The sequence below is a fragment of the Mytilus edulis genome, chromosome 7 (assembly GCF_963676685.1).
Source record: "Mytilus edulis chromosome 7, xbMytEdul2.2, whole genome shotgun sequence".
NCBI classification, from domain to species: Eukaryota; Metazoa; Mollusca; class Bivalvia; order Mytilida; family Mytilidae; genus Mytilus; species Mytilus edulis.
In genome coordinates, this window is record NC_092350.1 from 64,744,572 (window position 1) to 64,770,566 (window position 25,995).

The window sequence follows — 25,995 nt, forward strand, 5'->3', positions numbered from 1 at the left end:
GTATAGGATTTGGACAAATTCTAAACTTTTACTAGTCATTTGGTCCATCAATGCATATATCCCTTATTACTGCACAAAACCAATTTTACTGGCCTTTGCCCAATGTCCTTTGACCTTGGGAATGACTGCTAACATGTAAAGTTTACTTACACCCTTTAAGCTAGTTCCAAATTAACAGTCAATTGAATTACTTATTTTTTTAAATTTTGAAATCTCCAGAATGTAAATTACAAAATACAATTGAAATTGGCCAATTCCTAACATTTATAAATATTTAATCATTGTATGATTAACCACGAACTATAAATCCTATGCCAATTTGATTGTGGATGTGACTGTCAATATATCATGTATATATATATGCATTATTTTTGGGGTTGAGATAACCAACAAAAAATTTTAGCACGACACATACATGTACTTGTATGTAAATGTCAAAAGTATGGTCTCTTGTCAGAGGTTGTCTTATTTCATATGAATTGTGTGTATAATCTTGTTTTGGTAACTTCTGCCCAATTTCATCACATGTATTTTTTTCTGACTAAGGCAATCTAAAGCTTGTCATATAAGTACTGTGGTTTTCTTTAATTTTATTGGTACCAATGTTCATGTATATTTGATTTCGTGGTTTCAAGTAAGATGAAAACTATGAAAATGCAATCCCAAAAATAATAATGAATCCACAGTATTGTTCATACATGTATCTTCTAAGTTTATCAATTGCTTTCTCAATATTTCTAGTCATACATGCCATTTTAAGAACATTGCATGTTTTATATTTATAAATACAAAGTAACAAAGCCTTTTCATTTAGAGAGAGCTACATCATTGTAGAACAATTTCAGTAAACAGCATTTCAATAATAGAAGCTGTACAATGCCATTAGACAGTAGTGAACTAATCACACACTTGTTTTTCAGTAGAGTGTAATATGAACATTCTATTAATTAAGGTTTGTTAACTAAGAATAGATACAATCAAACAGTATGTACAGACAAAAGTGAAGTCTATCTATCAAGTTATTTGTTGAATACAAGAGTCATTATACACTCATCTGCAATGTATGTAGTTTTCTTGTTTAACATGAATTTGTCATTTTGGGGCCTTTCATATTTTCCTATATGCTTTATGTGTTTTGCTCGTTGTTGAAGTCTATACAGTGACCTATCATTGTTAACTTTTATGTCATTTGGTCTTTAGAGAGTTGTCTCATTGGCAATCATATCACATCTTCTTTTTTATTTAGATCTGTCTATCAAGTTATTTCTAAGCTAGTCATTATACATGTTATACACTCATCTGTAATGCATGTAGTTTTCTGGTTTGAATTGTTTTTTCATGTCATTTTGGGGCCATTTATAGCTTCCTATAAGTTATTGTGTTTTGCTCATTGTTGAAGTATGTACAGTGACCTACGGTTGTTAACTGTTTCGTCATTTGGTCTTTGATGGGAGTTGTCTAATGAGCAATGAAATCAGATCTAGTTATTTTCAAACAGTTGGGTACTTTTTCAAATGGCTAACATGAGATTTAAGGTAAATATGATAGCCAATGAGACTGCAACCCAATAAGGTTACAACATAAAATTGATAAACCTTTTTTTCTGACAAATGTAAGATTAAAGGAATGCTTAATGTCCAGTTGAAACTATCTCATGCATATTCCATGACCAAAACAAATGAACAATTACAGCACTAGATTGGTTCTGACAGATATATATAACAAGCGTTAGCCTATCAAAAAGGGCTATTCGACTCTCAGCTGATGAAAATGGAAAGTGCTCTCGCTTTGTAGATTAATTCATTTACTAGAATAGCCACATGCATCAATCAACAAATTTTACCACACACGTGAGGTCACACGATATCGTTTAACGTTGTTGTTTACTCCAGAAGATTCGACTATTTATAGATAAAAGTTACCTGTGTAAAATCTAATTGCTAAAATAGAGAGAACAAATCCAAAACTCTACTGGATTGAAAGACATTTACTAGGTTTGGATTGTCCTAACCAATCAATAAACTTTGTTTATTCAGGTCTCGTAATATCTTCCAATCAGGTAGCAAGAAAAATTCACGCCTTTACTGTCCATCGTTCAATTCTTAATAAATAGGCTGACTGGAATGAAAGGTGAGACATTTGGACTCTTATCGGAAAACAGCACACAATATAGCAACAATCACAATCAATTGAATTAGGTTTAACTCATCACATCAACAAAAAGCTCACAAAACATTACCTTACAAAAAGACTTAGGGCACAAAGTACCAATCTTCAAGTACTCACAGTTACCAAAAGATGGAATTCTAAGCCATAAACCAGATGCTCCGCAGGGCGTAGCTTTATACGACCGCAGAGGTTGAACCCTGAATGGTTAGGGCAAGTATGGACACAACATTCAAGCTGGATTCAGCTCTAAATTTGGATTGTGATTAAATAGTTGACACAGCATAGGTTTCTGACACAGAATGAATGTGTTCTAATGAACTTAAAATTTTTGTTTCTCTTAGAGCAATTCACTATGCTGTTGAATATTAATCCTCTCAAAAAAATGTTTGAAGAAATTTTCTTTTTTATTTATGAAATTTCAAATGAGAAAAATTGAACCCAATTTTTTTAATCACATCCCCCTTTCCCTTATTCCAAAACTAATCTCAATTAAAATTTCTAATGGAGTTTGCAACAATAACTACTCATTTAAATACATCATAAAATATTAAGATGTAAAAAAACTGCTTGTTATCACTGAATGGTAAAGATTATTTTAATTTATCAGTTGGTAGTAAAAAGTGAATATACATTGTATATTGTATATAACAAAGATTTAAGTTGATTCTGGACAAAGAAAGATAACTCCAATTAAAAAAAAATCTTGCTATTGCACAATATTTTGCAATTAGATATTTCTTGCTTACTATTCTGGACAAAGAAAGATAACTCTAATTAATTTTTTTTTTTATATTTCACAATATTGTGCAATTAGATATTTCTTGCCATTGCGCAATACTGTGCAATTGAAAAGACTTGCTATTGCGCAATACTTAATATAATAATTTTAGATCCTGATTTGGACCAACTTGAAAACTGGGCCCATAATAAAAAATCTAAGTACATTTTTGAATTCAGCATATCAAAGAACTTCAAGATTTCAATTTTTGTTAAAATCAGACTAAGTTTAATTTTGGACCCTTTGGACTTTAGTGTAGACCAAGATGAAAACAGGACCAAAAATGAAGAATCTACATACACAGTTAGATTTGGTATATCAAAGAACCCCATTTATTCAATTTTTGATGAAATCAAACAAAGTTTAATTTTGGACCCCGATTTGGACCAACTTGAAAACTGGGCCAATAATCAAGAATCTAAGTACATTTTTAGATTCAGCATATCAAAGAACCTAACTGATTCATTTTTTGTCAAAATCAAACTAAGTTTAATTTTGGACCCTTTGGACCTTAATGTAGACCAATTTGAAAACGGGACCAAAAGTTAAGAATCTACATACACAGTCATGACAGTTAGATTCAGCATATCAAAGAACCCCAATTATTCAATTTTGATGAAATCAAACAAAAGTTTAATTTTGGACCCTTTGGGCCCCTTATTATGTTGGGACCAAAACTCCCAAAATCAAACCCAACCTTTCTTTTATGGTCATAAACCTTGTGTTTAAATTTCATAGATTTCTATTTACTTATACTAACGTTATGGTGCGAAAACCAAGAAAAATGCTTATTTGGGTCCCTTTTTGGCCCCTAATTCCTAAACTGTTGGGACCTAAACTCCCAAAATCAATACCAACCTTCCTTTTGTAGTCATTAACATTGTGTTTAAATTTCATTGATTTCTATTTACTTAAACTAATGTTATTGTGCGAAAACCAAGAATAATGCTTATTTGGGCCCTTTTTTGGCCCCTAATTCCTAAACTGTTGAGACCAAAACTCCCAAAATCAATCCCAACCGTTCTTTTGTGGTCATAAACCTTGTGTCAAAATTTCATAGATTTCTATTAACTTAAACTAAAGTTATAGTGCGAAAACCAAGAAAATGCTTATTTGGGCCCTTTTTGGCCCCTAATTCCTAAAATGTTGGGACCAAAACTCCCAAAATCAATACCAACCTTCCTTTTGTGGTCATAAACCTTGTGTTAAAATTTCATAGATTTCCATTCACTTTTACTAAAGTTAGAGTGCGAAAACTAAAAGTATTCGGACGCCGGACGACGACGACGACGACGACGACGACGACGACGACGACGACGACGACGACGACGACGACGCCGACGCCAACGTGATAGCAATATACGACGAAAATTTTTTCAAAATTTGCGGTCGTATAAAAACTAATAAAAACTCAATTGTACTCTTATAACAAAGAAGCCATAATTTCACCAATATACAGAAAAAATCTAAATTAGATAAGACATAAGATAATTATCTTATCAGCAATAATCTACATAAGTGTGGGAGACAGGAAAACAATAGTTCTTCAGAGTGATGCATAACAACAAAATGTTCAACCAGTTCTTTCTGGAATTATACAGATTTCATATTAGAATTAACTGGCAAAAGATTCATAATAATTAATTCCCGCAAATTTTCATTTTCTTTTCACCATGTTCGAATTCACATATACAATTCAAACCACTGTTGATCATGATATAATGCATTAGATAATTGTCAAAACTATATATTCCTCTCCCTGTGAAATAGCTCAAACATGATAGCTATAGGTATATTCCGTTATATGATAAGGTATGACTATGTTTACTTGTTATTCAAAATACATGAAAAGGATGGAGTACTCGATGGCTTGGTTGCACACCCCTACCAGAAAAGGTTCGAAGTGAACTCCTCTTCTCCCGAAAACCTCCCTACAGTGATCAGCTCGTGATGATGGAAGTTTTTAATGACCTTGACTGGCTATACAGCCCTTGCATGGTCAGTGTGATCAGCTCAACTCTGCCTACCTCAAATTTAACCATGGAAGTTCTGATAAATATTGAATTCAAAAGATTAAATAATTTTTCCAAGGTATAGTAATTAGTATATTCAAGTATCTGGATACATGTATTAAAGAAATAGCATGTCAAATTTATCTGACACATTGAGACCATCATAAATTTGTGTCCACACTTTTGTCCACTCTGTAACCACCAACCCCAGCTCCATCCTGGACAGGTCACTTAGGTGATGAGGACAGAATCCTCCTAAAGTTGGAGGTGTGATATATATTTCTTATCTGATTCTAATTACCTTGTGTCTTCTCTGTGACTGTGGTAGTTTTAGTGGTGCTTGTAGTTTCCTTCTGAAATTTAGAAGAAGTATTAGATTTTCCACTTTTTTTATCACTAGATTCAACTTTTGTAACAGTTTTACTTCCAGTAGATGTTTTCCCTGCTAATTTGGGATCCATTTTTTCGGTTTTAACACTTTGAGTTTGAGCTTGAGCACTTCCAGTTTTTGTTTGAACTGACTTTCCAGTAGAAGGTTGACCTTTGTCAACTTTCCCAACATTTGTTTTAACTTTTTCTGTTTTTTCTTCAGTTGTAGTGGCAGATGCTTGAAATTTTGAGGACGCTGTCAACTTTCCAGGAGTTTTATTCCTAAGAGAAGCCATCTTATATTAATAAATCCAATCTCAAATGACAAGACAAGCAAGAGGACACAAGAAAGAAACGAAAAAATAATTATAGCTCAGGTGTGTTACTAATCACCAAACATTGCTATGTATCTTGCAGAATGCACACTTCAAGTAGTCAACAATGGGGGCACTGCCAGGAATGAGCAATCTTGTTCTACGCACATGAAAATAAAGCACAAAATGTGGCAGATATTTCAAAGGTAGGTATAAATTTTTGGACAATGTTTAATATAACTTCAATTAATATATCTCAGATGTTTTACCTAACTAAGTATTTATGTTCAACATGTGAAATAAATGTAAATTGTTTCAGTATTATTAAAGATTGCTTTCATTTGGTTTAAGCAAAGTCATATTAAGCATGATGTCTTAGAAATAGAAAGAGCTTTCAAAATTTTTAACTTATATTCTTATTACATGTATTATGATCTTAAGCTAGGCAGGGGCAGAATAGTTATATACATTGAAAGCATTTGCAAAGATGGTAAAATATATTTGCAGACAATACAAAATCATCATTTGATTAAAAACTTTATTTTTTGAAATGTTGCCATTGTTGTAGCCAAAAATTGTTTTTAAAACCCTTAGTTGTGCCTCTAAAAGTTTGTAATTATCAAAAAAATCCTGTTGCTAGGGTATTGCCATTGACTCTGCATCAGAACATCAGCGACTGTTAGATTGTTTGATGCTAATTGAAAAAGAGGGTATCGCTTTCTCCTGATAATAACTTTCGACAAGTATCAATACATGATAGGAATTTAACAACTTGGAACAGGTTGCATATATTGCACATCAAACTGTATTTTACTGATAATATATAATTGAATATGATGGATTAGCATTAATTAGTATAAAGTCAATAATATTATTGTTGATAAATTATTGATATTAGAAAATGTACCAAATGTCAGATTTGTCCTTTTCCAAAGAGGGATAACTCTAACCATTTAGTCTTACTCAGGTTAATATTTTTAATAAACTTAAAAAAGATGTTTTTTTAAGAATTAAATTGAAAAGAAGGTTAGCTTCAGTTGTATTAACTTAAACCTGCATGCATGGGTATTAAATATTCTTGAAAGTTTAATAGGTTTTACTTGTGACTGTTCAAAACGAAAACAGCTATTCAAATTTGGACCATCAGAAAAATATTTGGTTTTAACATTTAATCATATTTGGGCCTTTTAGTAGTAGGCAACATGGCTTTTTTCATTGTTAAATATGTTATAAGGGAGCTATCATTTGATTTTTATGGGGGGGCTAGGATGAAAAATTTTGTCCTGCATTTTTTTTTAGCTGTAATCTCTGTTTATTTTTCACTCTGTTCGGTCCTGCCATTTTTTTTTTAGTTTATCCTGACTTTTTCTTACCTAAATTGTCGTCCTGACTTTTTTTTTTTGCAAGTGTCTCATCCTGCCTTTTTTTTTACTCAAAATTCCTGTCCTGCCTATTTTTTTTTCAAATTTCATCCTAGCCCCCCCATAAAAATCAAATGGTAGCTCCCTAATGGCAATTCACATCTTTAATCTTTGTTCTAGGGATAGTTGGTTACTTGTGAATTGGCACAAAAATGCTGCACAATATATCCATCTGGTATCATTTGCCTCCAAATGTACTTTTATTATAGGCAACTAAATTCAATTTGATTGTAAAATAAATACTTGTTTTAGATATTAGATAATAAATTACATTGTATATATGTTTTACGTATTTTGTTTACATATGTTAAATTATAAATATGTTATTATTTATGTACACAAAAGTTAAAATCATATGTAATACACATGTGTACTTACAACTGGTGTTACGCTCAGGGAAATAAAACTGGTTGATTTATATGTAACCTAAATACATGTAGAAGATTAAAATTCAATAAAACAGCTTTTTTTTTTTACATTTTTAATTGCAAGATCCAACTCTTAAGTCTAAAATATTTCATTTTAATATATTTTTACAAAAAGTTGGTAAAGAAAAGTCTATTTGACAAAATAACATAAATGACTTTAATAATTCAACTTCACAGTTTTGGTATTTTTTAATATTTCATGACTTTATTACATAATTGTATTGTTTCTAAATCTATGCATTTTTAGTAAATTTGCTAATCACCAATAAACAATGAATTTTCATTATTCAACATTTTGTTTTCATTTAATCTGCAGTTTTTCAAAAGAATTTCTATTAAGTTAATATCAGATTTATTGAGATAAATTCCCCTTTATTTCACCTCTTCCTGAAGGTCATAATTTAAGGTCATATAACACATAAAAAGATTTTTATTTGGAAAGGGTGTAATTATACCACTACAATAACTTTTTATGTCATTTCTGTCATAAAATGTGTATAACAAGAAAACAAGACATATTGACAAACTCCTCCAATTAATTACAAGGTGTTTTTAACTTACAAAATACCATTTTACATTCACAAGTCACACAAGACAATTAGAGTAATCTCCCCTAAACTAGCAGTTTATTTTAAAAATTTTCAACTGAAAAACTATTCGAGTTTGATTTTGTTTGTTTACTCTCTGCCGCCTCATTAAGAGAACAGTTTTTTCAACTTTAACATGACAAAGATAATTTATTTTAAGAATATAATACTAGTATGTAAATATTTTATATTCCATAAGTCATACATGTATGTAAGATAAGACTTCAGAAGAGAAAGTTTCCTTAGAAAATGAAATATATGTCAGAGTAAAAAAAATATTTTTCTTTAAATTTCTAATTGTTGTAGAAATCCTTAATGAAATTCCCAATAGTTGTTGACATTTAAACTTAAAGAACTAAATTCTGAATATTTCTAGTTATTTAGTGTAGTTGATGTAATCTTTTATTTCAAACCAATATGTGTACACATGTATTTAAATAATAAAATTGAAACATAATTTTTGATTTCTAGCTTGAAATCGTCTTATATCAGTTCCTATATTAAAGTTATCACATCAGGTGCAGATAATTCTAGAACATGATAAGGCTATATCTTGATATGCCGATCAAATTAATCATTTTTTATGACCAATCATAATTTTTTCAGCAGGTTATGTTACAATTTGTTTCTCTCACCAGTATTTATGCAAGAATGTAACACAATTTATCCTTAGACAAATATAGACAGGAAATTTAGTTTAACACTATATACAAATATATTGCTTTCCTCAAAGGTTTGCCAAAAATAATTAGCACGACAGTCACCAAAATGAATTAAAGATGTTCAGACATGGATCATGCATCATGGTATGGGCTTTGCTCTTTGTTGAAGGTCTTACAGTGACTTTAAGTTGTTCATTTCTGTGTCATTTGGTCTCTTGTGAAGAGTTGCCAACATTGATAATCATACCACATCTTCTTTTTTTTATCTAAGGTATAATTTATTTTTGAGTTTTGCTGTGTTTTTAATTAAGTGTATTACCTGTTCCTCTAATGAACTGCTGCTAGTTCTATTTTCAAATTCTTCAGTAGGAATAACTTTCTGTTCTTGTAATTCTACTTCCTGTTCTTGTAATTCTTCTTCCTGTGTGACAACCTCAACAGTGTCTGACACGATCTCATATGTATCAGGCACAACCTCAACAGGGTCAGGTTGATTATTCTGATTTAGATCTTCCTCTTCTTCAGCAGTTTCTACAAACTCCTCACTATATTGTTGCACTTCTGGTTCTGTCTCTGTGTCCGCTGCCACTTCCTGTTGTGTTATTTCTATAATTTCTTCTGTTTCCTCAGTAATATCTTGGTCATTTTGCACATCTCCAACAACTTCTGGTTCATTTAGGTCCCCAACTTCAACTAGATCTTGACTGGATTCTACTAACTGGTCCCCAACTTCAACTAGATCTTGACTGGTTTCCGCCAACTGGTCCCCAACTTCGACTAAATCTTGACTGGTTTCCACCAAATGGTCCCCAACTTCGACTGGATCCTCCCTTGTTTCTATCAATTGGTCCTCTTCCTGTGTAATGAGAATTCCAGGCTGATCATCAAATGTGATCTCAGTTTGTTCACGTATGACATCAGATCCTTGTGCCAGACTTTCAGTTTGTTTTTGTAATATTTCCCGATGTTCAGCTTCATTGAATTTTTCAACTAATTCACTATCTTCATCACTTATTCCATTCATGCTTTCGTGACTTTCATCTCGTCGAACTTCGAACTTTAAACTATCTCCTGTATTCAACAATAAATTATCTCCTTCATTTGATGCCTCAGTTTCCATGGTAACACCAGAATCATCAGTCACAACAGAAATTCCAGTCCCAAGTAAATCCACATCATGTCCATTAGTTTCACCGGCAGACAAGTCATATAGTGGATTAGCAGACGGCTCGGTAGAGTCATTATTTTCAAAATCGTAAAGTGGATTTGATGATTTTGTGGATTTCTGTGAAACATCTATTTCCTCTGACATGATTAAATTATTTGATTCAGATGTGGAGAAACCTTGGTCCATTGAAAGTTCGTATAATGGGTTCACACTTTGGCCGTTACCGTTTGTTGTTACAGAAGCCTGCAAAAATAAAGAAGAAAATCTAAATGATGCAAATTACATAACAATATTTCAAATGAAAATATACAAAACTATTGAAACAGTTCACAATTGACAGTACAATGATTTCATGCAGTTATTGCATTTTTCCTGTGTGGGACTTTGTTAATTCTAAAATATTTGTTTGTTTATATATGACATCAATTTGAGATTTTATTTAGTAAGGTGGACGTAACGTAAATTGGCAGCTTATACCCCTTTAAGTCAGTGATCATGAGTGTTTGGCAAGAACCAGAGTATCTCCCACACTGTCAATGAGTGATCATAGGAACATGGGGGAAAGGACAACAAATATGAATGTTTGGATAGATAACGTCATCATACCACTTAAGTACTGCTGATTTTGTAAAAGTCTTTTGTCCCCAAGCCTGCAATAGTTTATTTTTAGTTAAACAAAATCCAAGTAAGCACCAATCTCTGATCCCCCCACCCCACCCCTCTTTATCATGAAGTAATGATCAGTAGAGTAACAGACATTGGAAGAGGGTTCATAGAAAAATGTCCATCAAGTTCATTGATTCTGTGAACCTTGAACATTCGTTCAGGAATTATGTTTACTTGCTTAGCAATCATATAAATTGTACTAACTCATAAGGCCATAATAAATAATAGGTTTGTTTGCCCAAACACTACCTACCCAGAAAAAAGCTGCCTACTCAAATTTTTTTATTGTCCTGATTTGAAGAAGTTTTTTTTTTTAATCAAATAGGCATGAAGACTAATAAACATCTGATACTTCAATTTCTTTTTTTGAAAAAAAAAAAAAGAAAATGCCTACCTACCTACCCACTGTCTCAACCTTTGGGTAGGGTTTGGGCAAACCAAGATATTTTTAAGTGTGGCCTAATCCCACTCAAATATAATTTATATAAAGCAAACTTGATTTGTTTGATGCACCAAATTCAACCACTGCAAAATAATGAATGCTTTAAAATGATAAACATGACTACTGGCAAATATACGCTTTGCTCATTGTTGAAGGCCGTATAGTGACATATAACTGTTAACTTCTGTGTCAATTTGGTCTCTTGTGGTCAGTTGTCTGATTGGCAATCATAACACATCTTATTTCTATATTATACAGAATTACTAATGAGGGGGAAAACAGTGGCAGATCCAGCCATTTTAAAAAGGGGGGTTCCCAACCCAGAGTAAAAGGGGGGGGGGGGGGGGGGGGGGGGTCCAACTACATGCTCCCATTCAAATGCATTGATTGGCCAAAAAAAGGGGGGGTTTCAACCCCTCCCCCTCTGGATCCGCCACTGGAAAACAAACAGTTTGTAGATTTATTATCATCCCTAGGGTACCAATTTCAATAGAGTTCCTGTATATGTAAAACCATATTTATAACTGTTCAACACAATACAAATTTCTTTAGGCTTGTATGCAGACTTAGGCAAAACCACAAAAAAAATACAAAAAAAATACAAAGAGTAATCCTCAATCATGGAAAATCGGTAATCCAACAAATGTTGAATCCCCAGTAAAAGGAAACAATGCTAAATAATACTTCTTATTTGTCCATTAAACTAATCAAAAACAACGAAAATTCATAACTTTATCACATTCCTACCAATACAATAACTGTGATACATTGGAAATCTGTGTTGACAAATTAGGATATTAACAGACTTACTCAAATCTTACAGTATCAACAACTTAGCCTAGAACTGTAATCTTTTTGATTCAATAAAAGGATTTTTGTCAGACCAAAACAATAACCTTCTATGGGGAAAACAATCAATAATAACTATCTACTATTTGAGGATATATATATATGCATGTGTCATCTTTGCTATTTCCAATCCATCACAAAACAAGGACATAAAATATCTACATAATTTAATTTCTGAGCAATCTCCGAAACAATTCTTAGAGAAAAAAAATCGATAAGAAAGCGAAACAACATACCATAATTTCAGCCATTTTTTACACCTTCCTTACTTGTTGAATGAAATTCTTTAAACTGTAAAATGAGCTATTGTAAACACACTATTATTTAAGGAATGTAAGACCTTTCTATTAGTCATGCATCTTCTGTCTAAGTGTGGTTTTACCTCTACATGCACTTTGTGTGGTGTATTGGAAGAATTGACTAATGTCTAGTTGTAAACAATGGAGATGTTAATTAAGAAAGAGGAGGGCCTATTTTATTATTTTATTGAATTATTAATAGATACTAATAACTAAATGCATGGGATTGACAGCAAAAAGGGATTGATATCCTCAGTACTATACATCTACTGTGTTAGAAACAAATGTTTTTATGTCTTCTGATATTTTTGTGTTGCTGGGTTGCTGTTTTATTACCAAATTAATACTCTCAACTTCAAATGTCACCTTATTCATAGGTTTGTTGATCGTAAAGAGTTTGATGGACAAAAATATCACTGAAATGTCTGGATAGCTTCTGATGAATTATCAACCTAATTTCCAACTTGTGACAAAACCCAAAGAGAAGCAAACATGTTTTTAATGTTGTTCTTCATCTCAAAAAGTCTTTTTAACATGTAACAAAGTTCACCTCTTCTTAGACAGTCCCTAAGCACTGATTTTAACAAATTGAAAAGTCCAAGGCCTTGGAAAAATCTTTGAACAGATCAAATATTTAGACAAATGACAAAAAGTTTCAGTTTGTCTTTTGGACTGTCCCTTTGCCCTCAACAGAGGTCAGACCATTAGTTACTTTAGTCTGGACAAATTGTCACCTTTTCCATCATAGTAATTGGACATTAACAGTAGACGTAACTTGTCAGAGTGGTCACACCTTGAGCTATAAAATATGATCATTAATTTGTTATTAATAATATCTTGTTATTGTCAAAAAATTCATGTCATAAGAGTATATAATACACATATTTACATGTTCCTATTTATGACACTAATTCCGAAGTATGTTTTTTTTACCTAAATAATGTTTGGGGTTCCAAAATTTATAACGTTTAAGAATGAATTTTAAGATTATATAATGAGAAATTTGTTATACCTACGCAAAGTTATGGGTTCCAAACGATAGCATTTTTGTATAAAATTCAAGATTTAACATATCATGTGAAAATTGTCCAGCTGTGTGTACCATAGTAGTCATGTATGCATTTTCTAATCTCTCAGTAGAAGTATAAATTTACAAAATTCTCAGCATTTTTGTGGGATTTTCAAAACACTTAGTCAATTCATGCTCCTTTTAAGTTCATAACACTTTAAGATACTTGAACATTCAAAATCCTGAAACAAAATCTTATTGAGTGATTTGATTCTCATACAGAAAGATGATTAGCGTGATATCGTAACCTTTACCTACTTCTTTGGTACATACGTTGTATGTTAATAAACTGTGAAATTACCTTGTACATAAGGGAGCTACCATTTGATTTTTATGGGGGGGATAGGATGAAAAATTTTGTCCTGCATTTTTTTTTAACTGTAATCTCTGTCCTGCCTTTTTATTTTTCACTCTAATCGGTCCTACCTTTTTTTTTTTTAGTTTATCCTGACTTTTTTTTACATTAATTGTCGTCCTGACTTTTTTTTTTGCAAGTGTCACATCCGGCTTTTTTTTTAACTCAAAACTGCTGTCCTGCCTATTTTTTCAAATTTCATCCTAGCCCCCCCCCCCCCCCCCCCCCCCCATAAAAATCAAATGGTAGCTCCCTAATACTCTCAAAGTCTATAGGGCATAAATAAGGCATGATCTAAAGATGAAAGATCTCATAAGCTAATAAATATATAATTATATAGAGAGCGAAAAGTACAAGTTTCAGCCCCTTTGGGAAGGAACTTGAAGTAAAGAAACTTTCCAGGCACTTTGTATATACATATACTATGCCATGACTTTGAAACTGAAGGAACTAACTAAGAGATATTACATGTAAAAATAATGCTATAATACAGATTTCTACACCAACATGTATTTATGGTACCACTTATGACCTTTTTGCAAAATTTGGAATACTAGAAATCAATTAAGATTTTAAAAATAAAGAATATTTGATGTTGTGTCCATGCTCAGCCAGGTTTTACAGATATTTTGTATTTAAATCAAATGGTTTCGTAGTCTGTTGAAGAGTTGTCTCCTTATGCAATCACACCACATCTTCTTATTTTACATAGACTGTACTCGTCTGTAGGGTTTGATGCTCAGGTGCTGTGTGTATGCAGTAGAATAGGTCCCTGTGCCTGTGGTGTAAGTCCGTATATTTTCCAGTTATGTTGTTTTGCTAGTGAGAGAGCACCCACTGTCTATATCATTTATCATATCAAAATTCTAGTGGAGAGTTGTCTCATTGGCAATCATATTACATCTTATTATTAGTATATATATTGTAAGAAAAAAAAAGGGTTTTCAATTTTTTCAGTATAGGTCTTCAACAAAGACTAGATCTACTTCCAACTTGACTATTATATATATATGTCAGTAAATTACTTTTTGGTGGTTTCTGATTCTATGATTGAAGTCTTTCTTTTATCCCACCTTAATAAGAGGTATTGGATAAACACGAAACACACCTGTGTGAATAATTTCCTATTAATTAAAAATAATCATCCCAGGTGTTTAATGTCTGTAAACATTTATAACATGGTGGTATTTTTTCATCATTTTTGGCACAGAAAAAAGGAAAGCACACCATCTTTTTAACAATTATTAATACAATTTGCTAATTGAACTTCATTTACCCCACTGTTTAATGAACCCATAACTATTCTTTTTAAATATAAACTCAAAGATGTCCATGAAATCACAGAACAGTTGGACAAGTGTTGAACAAAGTCAAAGAGTTTTTTAATTTCGCAGCAGTACATCAATGCAGATCTATAACCATATCTTACTTAGATTTCTGACAGTGCCTTTTTTCATACCTTACCTCAGTGGTTTTAACAGGTTTAAGATATGTTTTAAAAAGAGGATTTAAAAAAAAAGTTACATGACATCTTACACAGAAATATATACAACTTCACATTCTATCTTCTAAAGCTAAGTGCAACTGAAAAGTACCACTATTTTATATTTTACAAATTCTAGAGGCACATACAGCTTCAAAAAATTTAAAGCTGTATTAGCCAAATCTCTAAAGTCAATAAAAACTTAAGAAGCCTATACATCAATTACACTACTTGCACTTAGGGTTTCGATTTTCAAAAGTGCACCTCTGCATCATACATTAGACATACAAAAAACTGCACAGAAATGCAATCAAGGTATGCACAACAACACTAAAATATCTCAGCAATCATCAAAAATAATCACAAATTACTACTCAAAAATATCACACAATCCTTAAAGACACGAATAGAATAAGTCTACAATGTATATTGTATAACACAATGATTCACTCGCATTACTTTTTGGCAATTGTGAACAACTGGTTTCCGGTTGGGTTTGACTACTTAAAGATTTCCTCTTACAGTTTCAGATCAATTCAGTCAAGTAGTACTTGTGAGCTTTATACAATATTTAATTCATATAGTACATGTTTTATATATTGTTCTGAATATATATTGTATGTAGGTGGAGTATATTTTCCTTGATAAAATATTTAATGATTTTGTAAATGTAAAATTGAAACAATGAGGGAGGATAGGACTTTATCGGGACTCCAGGATCAGCTGTTTTTAAGCTTGGGATTTCGGGATTGACCCTTTCCGGATCCGGGAATTCTTTTTTTCGGATTTCGGGATGCCGGGATTTACTTTATTTAATTTCTGGACCTCAGGATTTAGTGTTTTTAAGCCCGGGATTTCGGGATCAGGATCCCTCCTATCCCCCCTCAACAATGGCTTTTCACGGAAATAAGGATTTTTCCATGAAATCATATTGTTCTGTTAAGTGCCACTTAAGCTGTCACATGTATCAACTGATTGATTGTTTATTGTTTTCTTGTATGTTGCATCAATTGCTACTTTGATTGTGACTTGGTCAACATTACTATATATTAAGAACTCTTATTGTTTGTAGTGAAATTTCTTTATCTTGGCAGAAAATTATAAATCTTTACTGTGCCTATTCATAAAATTATAATTTTTTTACTGTGCCTATTCATAAAATAATAAATCTTTACTGTGCCTATTCATAAAAAAGTTATAAATCTTTACTGTGCCTATTCATAAAATTATAAATCTTTACTGTGCCTATTCATTAGATTATCATGACCAGCTCACACTAGGTTTATATATTCAGTGAAGCAGGAAATCTGGGTCAAAAACCTAAAATTTGGCATATATATTTCAAGACCTTCACATTAAAATGAAAATGTATATTCAGCTTCAAGTTGATAAAACCAGATTTGACTAGTTAAAAGCAAAACTTACAACTGATATTATACTAATGGTATAAGAGATGTACTAAGACAGACAGCCTGGTAAAAACATAATTCCCTTGTTCTGTAGTATAATGGCCATAAAAAGCACAAAAAGATTTACAGAATATAAAATTCCACAGTAAAAACAGAAATTGGCACCAATCATACATATTCATATATCTACACACTATCAACTGAATCCAATCTTAAATGTTCTTTTATCCTAATGATTAATGTTAAGATATCAAATACGTGAATTTCTCCATCAATCTAATTTACAAATAAATCTGCCCTTCCAAATGTTCAATAAATTTATATTTAGATACTATATGGCTATAAAATAATTGCAACTTCAAGCTTGCATAAACAGGTCTTCTACATAAAAATATCTGGTTCAGAAAGTTTCTCAATTACAAAATGTGGGAACTAAGCAAATTCTCAGTTTTACCTACTTTTCCCAAAATGTCACTGCATTTAAAATATTGTAGATATATTTAACATAGAAAGTTCAATTAAAATATTTGTAATATATCCATTAGGGCTAAAGTAAGGTAATATTAATTCCAATATCTCCAAGTTAGCAAAGGTCACTGATCATTTCAAGGTCATATCTGTCAAACAGTTGAAGGTTAATAACATCTCTAGACAGGAAAAAAAGGTTTAAACATACAGGATACAAGTAGTAAACAATAGATTATAAGCAGCATCGAGATGTTTAACTGCAAATACCAATTGATATTGATATAAGTAACAATGTTCTGGCTTCTAAAAAAATATTTCATTTTTACAATCCAGAGTCCAGGATCATTACAAATTTAATCCCCACAAATTATTTTATAGCCATATATTCTTCCTATATTGTAATGCTACACCACTACCTCAGGTTAGGGTGAAGGATGGTGCCTGTTGAAACATTTTTAAAGTGCTGCAACTGTTTGCAACAATGTCCTAAGTCAGGAACCTATTGTTCATTGGTCGTTTGTTGATGTGTCAGATAAATGCCCCTAAACAGCCCCCCTCCCCCTTCCAGATCTTATTGTTGAAGAAACCATTCCAAGTGTATACATTACACTGATCTATTCAGCTTCTAACAAGGTTTTATCAAATTTGTTATTATCATATCATAACTGATTAACTTTCAAGAATATTATCTTACAAGATGCTTTTATCAAATTTGTTATTATCATATCATAACTGATTAACTTTCAAGAATATTATCTTACAAGATGCTCTTGGTTCAAACCCTAGTTAAACTGTAAATAATTGCTTCAAACTAAAGTTTTATGACACAAAAATACTTAAATATCTATAAAATGTACTGTAGAACCTCAAAAACTTAGCTAAGAGACTTTCATAATGAATGCTGTCGCCTAACTTCTAGCTGTACTAAACAGATGACACGTTGATTGATTGAGCGTCATTGGAAATTAAATTATATCACTTTCATTAACATCGGAAATACATCTAAAACAATTTGTTCCAAACTTTTGAATATATAATAAATCCTTGTTATCGTTAATTCAGTCGAAAATTACTTATCGTAGAACATTGTAGAATGAAATCAACAAAGAAATTGAAGTAGATCTTGAGAGTGTTTTTTTGGCATTCTGCAGGATGTAACCATTATGTAATGATGAATGCATTCTACAAATATGTTGCTTTTTTCAAGTGAGAATTTGAACTAAAATTTCTGAACAAAACGATGCTCTACTGGGAAATCACTTCTAAAACATGTATGAATTAAATGCAATCTATAACAGGAGGGTGGGCAAAAATTTACCACAAATGTATCATTGAAAACTCACAGGCAATTGAAGTGGATGCAATCAGTAAGATCTTGAGATATTTCTGAATGCAGTCTTCTCTGGGTTTTTGAAATCACATGGTTCAAATAAATGCAATTTTCAAATTTATCACTATATTTTTCTATTTTGAACAAAACAATCTTCAGAAAAAATTATGTCTAATAAAAGTCTAATAAAACATTTCTAAATCTGATGTTAAGTGACCTTACTTGACGAAACAATGCCAAAAATTTATATTTTACAAGACCATCCCCGATAAAAGACATATGTCATATTTTGTTGTTAGTTAATTAGTCATCTTGGCAAAGTCAAAGTGAAATATAAAATTAGATCAAAATAATAAAATTAAAACATTTATAAGAGAGACAGTTTTAATATTTCCTCCTCAAATCCATTTCATCAAAGTTTGAAAAAAAGTGAACTTTGATTTTTTTCCTCACCTACTAAACATGCTAAAGTGCATTTGACCTTTATATTTTGAATCTCAAAAAAATATTTTTTACAATTTTTTTACAATCCTCCTCACACAGTCCCCTGATTAAATAGACAGTACCAATTATTGATCATTATCAGAAATCACTCAAGCATGATAAGTTAATTATCATAAAACCATCAAATACAATCATTATATGATGTCTAAGATTAAAAGGGGAGATAACTCATGTCAGATTATAATCATTCTATTATACAATATATTTACAAGTCCTGTTTTGTGAAATATAAAATATTTAAAACCATATTCAGTTTGAAAAGGATGTGTATTTAATTCTATAAGGATGTGTATTCATCGTCACAATTTTTTATCCTCTTAAAGTAATCTCCTGCCGTCAAAAAGATGAAAAATTAAAATCGGTCACACCTGACTTTTTTACTTACAAAATAAAACAGGTTTTGTTCTGTGTAACTGGACACGTATTTCAGAAATAATAACAGTTATGGAAATAAATTTGACAAGGTGTATACTATATTACATTTAATTCTCAAACTACAGATTTTTTGCATTAAAAGTTAGATTACAACACCAGATTATGTTCACCTACATTTTATGTGTTAAATGTACTGGAAAAGTACAAAGTGAAAAAACAAAATTCTCTCAAGTCAAGACTCTGTCAGCATGGTCAGCAAAGCACATAAAAGGAATTTCAAATCCAAAAGGGTGTTTGTCTTTTTTGTGTGAATTTCATACATTTGTAAATTCGAGGTATTTCATAACTGATTATGTGTTATGGTGTTTTACTCATTGTTGAAGGCTGTAAGGTGACCTACAGTTGTTCATTTCTGTGGCATTTGGTCTCTTGTGGAAAGTCGTCTCATCGGCAATCATACCATATCTTCTTTGTTACATATTTTGCAAAAGTCCAAACATCTTTGTTTATCCAGGCCAAAAAGACCTGAGCATATAGTCTAGGTCTATTTACTAGGTCTATTAACCTTCAGAAAGAACAAACTGTTAAATATCTTTCTGTTCTTGTTGGAATGTAATCTATACATGGAGGTCATTAGTGTTATATATTTTTTGCTCTTAAGTGTCAAAACATCCTTTTTTCATTGTCAATATCAAATGGACCTACTTTTAATATTTTGATGTACCAAATGAAGAAAGTTGTTGATTTGTAGATGTATACCTCACACCTCCTTATATCAAAATTTCAAAAAAAAGCAATGTCAAGTCGTGAATTTAAGAAGAACAAAAACTTCAAACATTCAAATTAAAATTCTATGGCAACTATAAATTGTGAAAAAAGGTACAAAGGTTTTTACGATCGCTTTCAACTTTTCTGTCTTGGCCCTGGACAGGTCTATAAAACACCCACTTACATCGCAAAAATAGTAATAAACCACTTAAATTAATATTGCTGAACACACACCACTTTTAATCTGAAACTTTAAATTATATACTTTAAATTTGTTAAATTTAAACTGATCTATATAAAATACCAGCCCCACCTCAAATCCAGAACTGAAGACATATTGTTTACGTTTTAACTTATTCTGCATCCTTTTCAACAATAAAGATAACAATTCACACTCTATTTCCTTACAATCACATAATTAGATGTGTATTGCAGCCTATATACTAAAATTCCTAAATCTCCACTTTCTTTTTCAATTAACTGCAAAGTTTATACAACAATTAACTTTTTTTCAAAGCAAAGAATTTTATAAAACTAATTATTTGACTATTTCGTTTTACTTACAAATATGTGAGAAGATAAGATCCCTCAAATTTTTTAACTTTCCTCACTTCAAATTGTAAAGTAACTTGTGTATTACTTATCAACAATCTCAGAGATGGTTATGGACACAGAGGCCTCAAGTGGGGACTTCCTTCCGTCTTTTACTGAGACGTTTGTATTTGTTTATGTATTTGTATGGTAAACTGTCATTTAACGCTATTCATTTAACTAACGTGTATCGATATCAATAGATAATTGTATAAAGTTAACAATTATAAAACAATTTGGTGTAGGAATTCAAACATTTTGTACTCTTGCATAAAAATTTAAATGTAAAAGTTAATGTCTGTTTAGTTTCTTCAATTATATTATTTTTACGGGTATTTAATTTGTTTTAAATAGTTGAATGTCTGTTCCTCTTGTGCACTTAAGTGAATTTTACCTATCTTAAAATATTTACTTACAGAAGAGCTTATTGTCCAGAAAATTAAATGCAATTGCAAGCTATGACAGATCCTAAAGATATTTCACAAATTCACACCTTACTAAATTTTTAAATGCAGAAAAGTTTGAAAGTGTGCAGTGTGCACTAAATTATTTGCACTGATATAAATGGTTTTTTTTCTTGGAATTTATGCATTATGATTTGGTCAGAAAAATAAGCTTTTGGGGTTTGGCTAAACTTTTGGGCATTTTGTTTTTCTAAATTGCTCTACAGTGTTTGAAGTATGCTTTTGACTTTCAGAAATTTTAGGGTCTTATTTAACAAACCGGAGCAGATCCAGGATTTGAGATTAGTGGGGTACAATTCTAACAATTACACTGATAAGAGCAAGGTGATAAACAAAGTTAATTATGGTTTATGCAACAACCCAAATTCCAATAAAGGGGGCACTGATAACTCCTCTGCCTGAAGATTACAAAGTTCAACCCTTTGTTTGCACAACCTCTCAAAAAATTCACCTAGGCAAAGTGATATGATTTTTCATTGAATGGAATTTACTTTCTAATAATAAAACAGTAGAACCCTCTTCTTGGAAATTTCAGATGAAAAGGAAAAGAGGATTAGATTCCAACCAAATGTATTGCTTTAACTTTTTCGAACTTCAGACCAATCTCAAATATATTCTTTTTATGCATTTTCCTGCTATCTACAAATGGGTTTCAATTTTTCTATCTTAAAGTCTAGTGCCAATTTTAGAGAAGTTCCTTTATCTAGTAATAAACCTGTCTTTGAGAAGGGCTATTCCAACATTATTGGTACCCAGGGAAAGCAAACAATGATAACCACCCAAAGAAGCAATTTTACAGGCCTAAATACATTTTAGCTAGTATGCAACATAATTTTTGTACAAACCCATTTTTTAAGTTTCAAGTTCAATTTGCTATCCCTGATCCCTATGTGTGTATCATTAAACAGTCCTGAGTATGTATAATTATTCATAATTATTAAATAATTTGAAATATCTTTTAATTCATAACAGTTAATTCAAAAATAATCTTTGAAAACATGTTAATACATTGTAATAATTATCAATTATTGTTAAAAATTAGCAATATCTTTTAATTCGGCACAATGGAAAAAAAAAAAAAAAATCTGCAATCTTTGCAAAAATGATGTTTTGCATTGGTTACACATAGTAACAATACCTTTATCGCCAAACATGTAAATTCTTACATCTTTAACAACTTCTCGCCATAGTCAATAAAAGGTTGTAAATAATTGAGTACAAGATATACGTTCTTATGTTTCTGTGTGGTTCAATTATCTATCTATGTAAATATCACATCTTTAACATGGATTTATATACCTCTTAAAGGAGGAAAGACACTCGAAACTTAATAATTTTCCGACATAAAATTGTCTATTTGACCTACAATGTGATATCTTCTTTAACAAGCTACAATATTTTTATTGACCAAATAAAAAGTGGGTGCAACATCTGTAAAGTCAGAATATGTAATAACAAAACTTCACCAAAGTAGAGGTCAAGATCAAAAATTGTAAATTCCAACATTTTTGCAGTGTTTTTATTATGGTGGAAAATGTGACATTATGACATTATTACGTTTGTTATAATCAATACTTGCATTCATAATCTTAGTAGAGATTTTCTTCCACAATTTTTTGGCATTATTGTCACACTCTAAACCTTTGCAATAACAAATGCCCACATTAGCTTATGAATTTTTTACTACGATCTTTCTTCTTGTAGTTTTCATGTCCAAGACAATAATATGTGTTCAGTGTAACAAATGAATGTAGATGTTTTTGATTTGTTTTAACACATTAGTCTATAAGAAATTTGTTAAAGCAAGATGGATTAGTCACCTTGTATAGTACACAGACATATGTTTGATTTGACCAAAGCAATACTTGATATGGCCTCAATCAGAATCTGACAATTCATTCATTCATTTACCTGTCCAGTAAATCCAAAATCACCCAAAAGATCACCATCACTACTCCCTTTAGTTTCCAACGTTGAACTTGGTCCAAATGGATCAAAATCTGAGGATTTCTTCACTGTTCCATCGCCAGAGGATGTGTCGTTAAAATCCAATAAAGCATCAAATTGAGACATGGTTTCTTCTACTCTGAAATGGTAAAGACTAATTGTTTAATATGAAATAAAGAGCAAAATACAAAATTCTAGCTGTTCTTTTCGTTATTTTTTTTGGAGAAAAAGTGCTGACTTAGAATTAGAACAGCTAGAACATGTTGAAAGAATCTCTAATAAATATTAACTTGTTTTGAATGGTAATTATGCAACTTCAGAAATTATTTTTGTTTTTTATGTTTCTTTTATTTCCAAGCAGTAAAATTATCACAAATGTTGAGTATCTAAACATTCAAAGTACAATTTCTTATGTCCATGATGTCAGATGGCATTGTCTTTTTCATCAACTAAAATAATATTGTAAGATGAACTGTAGGTGTAAGTCCAGAAAATGCTTCTGTTCTCTATAAATATAAAATAAAGCATTGTTGTTGTTGTTATTGCTGTTCACCTGATTTTACTGTGTTCCAGCTAGAACATTTTATGGGGTGCAACACCCTCTCTTTTTACATAATACCCTGTGCCCTTTTTCCTTGCATGCTCAGCTCTCTCTCTATCCCTTCTTTTTGTCCAGTACTGTGGATTTCATTATTATTCGTTAGATACCAATTTCCGTGGATTTCATTGGTACAGGCGAACCATAAAATTAACTGTTCAACAAATAACACATTTTCTATAGCTTTTATGAAGACTTTGACAAAACCACGAAACAAAATATCATGTTTTTCTTAATCCACAAAAAATTGGTATCCACGAAAAATAAATGAATCCACAGTCAGCATGGTATGAATAAATATTACTTACTCTTCCGCTGACATCTTGAAAATTTAAGGACAGACAGTCACAACAAATGTTTATTTTTCTGCAGTTGTCTGAACTTTAACTTTTACACTTTACTAATTTTACAACCACAGAATTTTAAAGGATAAAGCTAATCATTTAATCCAATTAATAAGATTCGGAAAAATCCTAATCCACTTAAAGCTGTTAATCCACACGAAAAACTAAAATCTATGTGAAGATATACACTCTGTAAAAGGTCTATTTTTCTTTAATTAATTATTAATAAGATCCCACACCACCATCTGGGAAGGTTATTATTCGAAGAAATCGTAATTTCATTTTCCTAATTCAATGAATTTATCTTAGCCAAATCAATGTATCTGTGTCAATATCAGATATCAACGCCATAAATGTTACAAGTGACCTTTTGGATGACTACTTTTGTTTACATAGTAGGGTCATAAGCAGTTGGTCAACATATATATCCATGTATAGTATATCTAATCAAACATTCAAATTTAACTTGAAATATACATGTATTTTAAACAATGTCAATCTCACTGAAAAACTGTGTGTCTGTACATAAAGTCATCAGTTAACAAAAATTTCCTTGTGAATATCACAGAATATGTAGTAAAATGGTAATTTTAAAAATTCACTTCAATCTTAAATAAAAGATAAACTTGAAAATGTGAAAATTCTTATCAGAAATTTATACATTTTACTTTAAAACATAACTTTTTTCATAATAAACTATTCATTCATACTATTTTTTCCACCCATGGGGGTTCATTTATAGATTAACTTTTTAAATGTTACTTCAAATTGTGGAAAATTGCAAATAAATGTTGTATAACAGAATTATTAGTCTATGAAATAAGCTTAAAATTAGATTTCATTGAAGGTAAATTGAGCTGTTTTGCAATGATTGATTTTCCTCAATAAATCTTCAAGTGGTTACAAATGTTAACAAAACTGATGGTATTAAAACATGTTACATTTTTCAAAATAGGGGAGACAACTTTGAAGATCTGGATTATTATTCTAAATAATTTCCTAAATGAAATTCCTACTGATATATACGCGAAACTTTCAATAGAACAACATGACTAAGAACCAAAACATTTCAAGAATTTCAAGAATTTCAAGAATTTCAAGAATTTCAAAGTATTAAAGTTTGGTTTGTACTTGTATTGACAGCCAATATACAATTTGATACTGAAAACATGTCTTTGTTCTGCTGAAGTGGGTAAGAATTTTGTCACAGTTGTACCTTATATTACCCATGACAACAAACTTTTGGTTAAAATACTTTTTTAAACAAGAAAGTTTCACCCTGTTCAATGCTTATGTAGTCTTCACATTCTTATAGACAATTTTCAAGTAATGGATGGTGGGCCTATAGCCTAGCATGAGAGAGGATCACTACTGGTAAAAATTAAGATTATATCATTGACAATGAGTATTTAGGTCTCATTTGACACAAATGTAGAGAAAAGAGGTCATTTGACCTTTGTCAGAGCATAGATATTACCCTCCAAGGAAGGTATGCAATTTCACTTCATTACAGAGATGCAAACAATTTTAAACAGATATATCATGTTAAGGAGGGGTATTTGCGAAAAATACAAGTCGAGAGAATGCTAAATTTCACGAGCCGTAAGGCGAGGGAAATTCATTCTCAAGACTGGTATTTTTCGCAAATACCCCTCAAGAACATGCTATTTCTGTTTAATTACACCGAATGTTAATGTTCAAAAACGCATTGATGATCGTGACGTTACAAGCGTCCAGTCGGATAGAGTATTTTTTGGCAAATACCATGGCAGAGAGGGTAAAAAAGGCAAATCCTTTTTGGCAAATACCCTGGCGGCGTTAAAAATGAACGATATTCATTTGAAAACAGTGAATTGGTGAAAAATACACTAGCTATCAACCAATCAAAATCCAGGATTCTTACATGAGGTGTAATTACAAATAAAAAAGTTCAAAATGATGTTAGATGTGTTCCTTATTCTAATTTCAAAGCTGTTGCATTGTAAAAGATGCATTTTCAAGTTTATATAAATAATTTACCAGTTAATACCAAAAATGCTGTCACTCTGGCGGGATATGTCTGTTAATTCTTGTCAAAATACCATAAAGAGAGATTAGGACCTACTTTAAATGTTAAGAAGTTTAAA

General features: G+C 31.2%; 2 protein-coding genes across 51 annotated transcripts in view; one reads left to right on the top strand and one right to left on the bottom strand.

The window, feature by feature from the left end:
* Positions 1-25,995, bottom strand: part of LOC139481985 (nucleolar and coiled-body phosphoprotein 1-like) — a 71,279-nt gene that overhangs the window by 32,240 nt on the left and 13,044 nt on the right. For 16 of the 50 annotated variants that reach the window (XM_071265603.1, XM_071265584.1, XM_071265582.1 and 13 more), the window contains 3 exons: positions 22,892-23,066; positions 9,060-10,151; positions 5,261-5,312 (listed from right to left, as the gene is read on the bottom strand). In XM_071265603.1, the coding sequence (XP_071121704.1) occupies positions 5,261-5,312; positions 9,060-10,151; positions 22,892-23,053 (1,306 nt within the window). In that variant the 5' untranslated portion in view covers positions 23,054-23,066. Of the gene's footprint in view, positions 1-5,260; positions 5,313-7,441; positions 7,490-9,059; positions 10,152-12,101; positions 12,284-20,489; positions 20,652-22,891; positions 23,067-23,833; positions 24,390-25,995 lie in introns of those variants that run through there. The other 34 variants (XM_071265610.1, XM_071265602.1, XM_071265609.1 and 31 more) reach the window with 9 other exon arrangements.
* The window catches only part of LOC139481990 (dopamine beta-hydroxylase-like), a 54,011-nt gene continuing 33,749 nt past the window's right edge, over positions 5,734-25,995 (top strand). Inside the window, exon 1 of the mRNA XM_071265613.1 lies at positions 5,734-5,848. The gene's annotated coding sequence lies outside the window, so the exon portion shown is untranslated. The remainder of the gene's footprint in view (positions 5,849-25,995) is intronic.